The sequence below is a fragment of the Camelus dromedarius genome, chromosome X, assembly GCF_036321535.1.
Source record: "Camelus dromedarius isolate mCamDro1 chromosome X, mCamDro1.pat, whole genome shotgun sequence".
Lineage (NCBI taxonomy): Eukaryota > Metazoa > Chordata > Mammalia > Artiodactyla > Camelidae > Camelus > Camelus dromedarius.
The window spans coordinates 105151290-105154567 of record NC_087472.1 but is presented as its reverse complement, the minus strand read 5'-3'; the positions used below and the strand labels follow the sequence as shown (position 1 = coordinate 105154567).

General features: G+C 44.9%; 1 protein-coding gene across 1 annotated transcript; it reads left to right on the top strand.

The window, feature by feature from the left end:
- Positions 1-2591: 2591 nt before the first annotated feature.
- Positions 2592-3062, top strand: LOC116151042 (FUN14 domain-containing protein 2-like). Its single transcript, XM_064482991.1, has one exon. It carries the CDS (start codon positions 2607-2609, stop codon positions 3060-3062), a length of 456 nt encoding a protein of 151 aa, XP_064339061.1. The 5' UTR covers positions 2592-2606.
- The last annotated feature ends 216 nt before the right edge of the window (positions 3063-3278 follow it).

Sequence of the window (3278 nt, the reverse complement as noted above, 5' to 3'; positions counted from 1 at the left end):
AGCAAGTTGTTGAAGTAAAAGGTAAGCATATGTATTTTTTTAATTTTGCTTAATTTTAAGAGATACTTTCAACTAGTCCTTTCTCCACAAATTTAGAATCTAGTCCATGAACTGTTACTTACTGGTCTATGATAAGTTCAGAAGTTGAGAGCAAGTATTTAGAATTATCATAATTTGATATTTCCATCAAATTCCATCATGATAGTGAAACATGTGATTTTTATACTTGACAAACCTATTGGATTAAAAATCTGCTTATTTTTTAAATACTAATACTGCTAAAACAAAAAGAATTATGGAAAGAATCCATTTAGAGAATATAGGTTAAGTAAGATTGAAAGCTTTTCATTGTGAAAATAAATGTTTTAGGAAAAGTTTCTTAAGAGACATATGAGGGATATGTGTAAAAAATTGTTATAGTTTTTAAAATATATTGAGGAAAATATGCTGTATTTAGGGCTGCATGTGGAGTCTGATCCGTAATATAATACATTCTTATCAGGACAAAGAATAAAAGAACCTGATTCTTCACCACGAATAGTTTGGGAAACTCTGCTCCCATGAGCAGTCAATAAGAGTTTCCATTTTCTTTTGTAAATCCTTGCCACTGATTTGTATGTCAAAGATCAAAATGTCTATTAATCTGTTGGTTACTATAATGTATAACATCAATAGGTAAAACACAACACAACGTATCTTATGTTACATGCCAGAAAATGATAGAGGCCAATGATTTTCAATTTATTCATTTATTTATTTATTTTTTGAGAGTTGGAGGTTTCATGAAGGTGTCTAAGCGATTAGCTTGGAAGAAAACGAGGATACACAGGCCAAGTCTTCACATCTTCTTTAAGTTGAGTAGCTGTTTTCATTGTAGGAATAAATTTGAAAGTCTGAAGAGGGCCAATTACTGAGGCCTAGGGCAGTTGTGGAATGTGTTATGGTGAAGACAAGTTAGTAGAAAAAATGGCCCTGACTAAGCCAAGAGCAGCAAGTGGGTCTTCTAGAAAAGTCTGATTAAAGATACTAATGGCACCTGTTACCCGCTGCTGTCTACTTTTTTCATACTCTCATAACGATTCAGTTCTTCACTGAAGTCAGATTTAGGCATTGCAAAATGACCAGCCAGATTCGAGGTCTATACAAGCTTGCTCAAGCTGGGAATTCAGAGGACTCAACAGCAGTGCCAAAAGCAGGGGTAGAGGTGGGGGTGGAATGCTAACAAGTCGGGGGAGCTTTAGTTCCCTCCCAATCTCCATCAGATCCCCTACACATTTTTTTTCTGTGCACCAATAATATTTCCTCTAGATAATATTAATTTCTTTGCAAACATATCTCTGAGGCCCTGCCAACCGTCCAGATAAGTCCCTCTTCTTATTCTCCTCCCAGAGCTGCCATGGAAAGAATTAGAAATTTGGAGAAGACCACCTTGAGTCATTGCCCTCATGAGAAATTTTCCCAAGAACCTTTTGAGATGTCAAAAGTCATCTTTCCTCCCAGGATCCTCAGCTGTCTTTGAACCTGCATCAGTTAACTCATATAACCTTTTTGGAGTCAACCCAGTGGGGCGTAGGGAGGACGTGTGGTGTGAGTTATTCGAGAATCGTATGTAAGGAAACGAGTGGGCTTTGCAGGGACTCAAGTCCACGAGCCAACGTGCGCTCCACAAACCAAGCGGGAAAAAGGGATGTGCCCAGGCATTTACCTATCTCATTGAGCCTCATGAGCCCAGCCCCATGCTGGATAAAGTGTTTTTGCTCTGAAATCTGAGTGAAGTGCCTTCTTGTGAGGTCAATGTTTTGAAGACACTGAAAGGACACGACAGTTCAAGACTTCCGAGGAAGGGGAAAGCCGCTGACCTGTCTCCCGGCTGATGGCTGACTGCAAGGCTCTCGTAAATGACAGCAGGGAAGCGGTAAATCAGGTACCATGGGGCCCGAGCCACGGATGGTTTGTCTCTAGAAAGTGTACTTTTCCAGTAAGATGGTCACGGACAAGTGGCCTTAGAATGACTTAAACAGCATTTTCGCCTGTTTGAACCTGGGTTCTCATTAAAATAGGGACGTATTAGTCTAATTCAGCCCTCCACTGGGGCCAGCTCAGATGTGCTCTGAAAGATTGGGAAAAGCAGCACAGCCGTGGAGTCAGGAATGAATTTCTGATACCTCACAGGAAATACGAAGTTCTTTTTCATCTCACTAGAGAGTCCTGTTAAAATCACATGTTTAGATGTAGCATGTAGAACCAAAGAAGTGTCTGTTGAATGCCTTGGTATTTCTCAGCTTCGGAAGAGAGTGAATAGTTACATTTAGCCTTATCAAAAAAAAAAAAAAAAAAAAAAAAAAAAAAGCTCAGGGGCCTTGGGGCTTGTGACCCCGGGGCTTGTGACCCGGCCGCTGGGGCTTGTGACGCGGCTGCGCGCGTGCGGGGTGGGGAGGGCCCGCTGCGCGCCCCGCCCGCCCTCTGCCGCCGCAGCCGCCGCCGCTGCGGGAACGGAAACACCTGCCCCTCGTGCCGGGAGCCACCCTCCGGCGCCGGCGGCGCCCCGCTCAGCATCCTACCGCGCCGAGCCCCTGCGGGTGTCATCCCAAGACGAGCTCACCGAAATGGCTGCGGCCAGTCAAAGAAACGTCAAGAGAAATTTTCAGTCCCGGGGCCTTGCGGGACCGGCTGAAAAGCAGCCATGGTGGCTCCAGCTGCTTGGGCAGGAATTTGGGCCTTCAGCCGAAAGGTATAGCGTGGCAACCCAGCTGTTAATTGGAGGTGTCACTGGATGGTGCACGGGTTTCATGTTCCAGAAGGTTGAAAAGTTGGCTCCAACAGCTGTGGGCGGTGGGTTTATTCTCCTTCAGCTTGCAAACCATACCGGGTACATCAAAGTCGACTGGCAGCAAATGGAGGAGGACATGAAAAAAGCCAAGGAGCAGCTGAAGAACTGTAAGAGCAACCAGATACCTAAGGAGGTCAAAAACAAAGCAGAGGAGGTGATGTCATTTGTGAAGAAGAATGTTATAGTGATTGGTGGATTTTTGGGGGGCTTTATGCTGGGAATGTCATCCTAAAAAGGATGACTTCACTTCCAGCCTGCAGCCCCTTCACTCCGTCGTAGGACACCCAGTCTCTCCTCCCCTTCTCGCTTGCCTTCATCTCCCCCACAGTGCAAGGTGATGCGGCCCTACTGGGAGCTTGATGGCGGCGGAAGAGACCGTAGACTTAGCTCTCCTCCCAGCCCGCACCCCACTTGACTAACCTGTAGGGCAGCGACAATGCTCCTTTCT